The following is a 216-nucleotide window of genomic DNA, read 5'->3' on the forward strand; positions in this document are numbered from 1 at the left end:
TCACAAGGAAAGGGCAAGAAATTTCCCCTCATGACCTACCCTATAGGGGGAAAAGGCCGACCTCCGTGGCTGAGACTCCCAGAGGTCCATGTCATCCCCTACGTCCTCTTCCTTCACAATCATGTGGCTATCGTCGTCCGAGGAGGAACTCATCTCTGAAATCAGGAAGAGAAAGTGTGTGTAACTAAAAAAAGATTGAGAAATAAATAACTAATA

At 45.8% G+C, this 216-nt stretch overlaps 1 protein-coding gene across 1 annotated transcript in view; it reads right to left on the bottom strand.

Annotated features, from left to right (window-relative positions):
• The window catches only part of LOC119594649 (ankyrin repeat family A protein 2-like), a gene marked incomplete in the record, with an annotated part of 8,059 nt that overhangs the window by 5,571 nt on the left and 2,272 nt on the right, over positions 1–216 (bottom strand). Inside the window, 1 exon segment of the mRNA XM_037943698.1 lies at positions 40–155. Within this exon segment, the coding sequence (XP_037799626.1) occupies positions 40–153 (114 nt within the window).

Source organism: Penaeus monodon, chromosome 34, assembly GCF_015228065.2.
Source record: "Penaeus monodon isolate SGIC_2016 chromosome 34, NSTDA_Pmon_1, whole genome shotgun sequence".
Lineage (NCBI taxonomy): Eukaryota > Metazoa > Arthropoda > Malacostraca > Decapoda > Penaeidae > Penaeus > Penaeus monodon.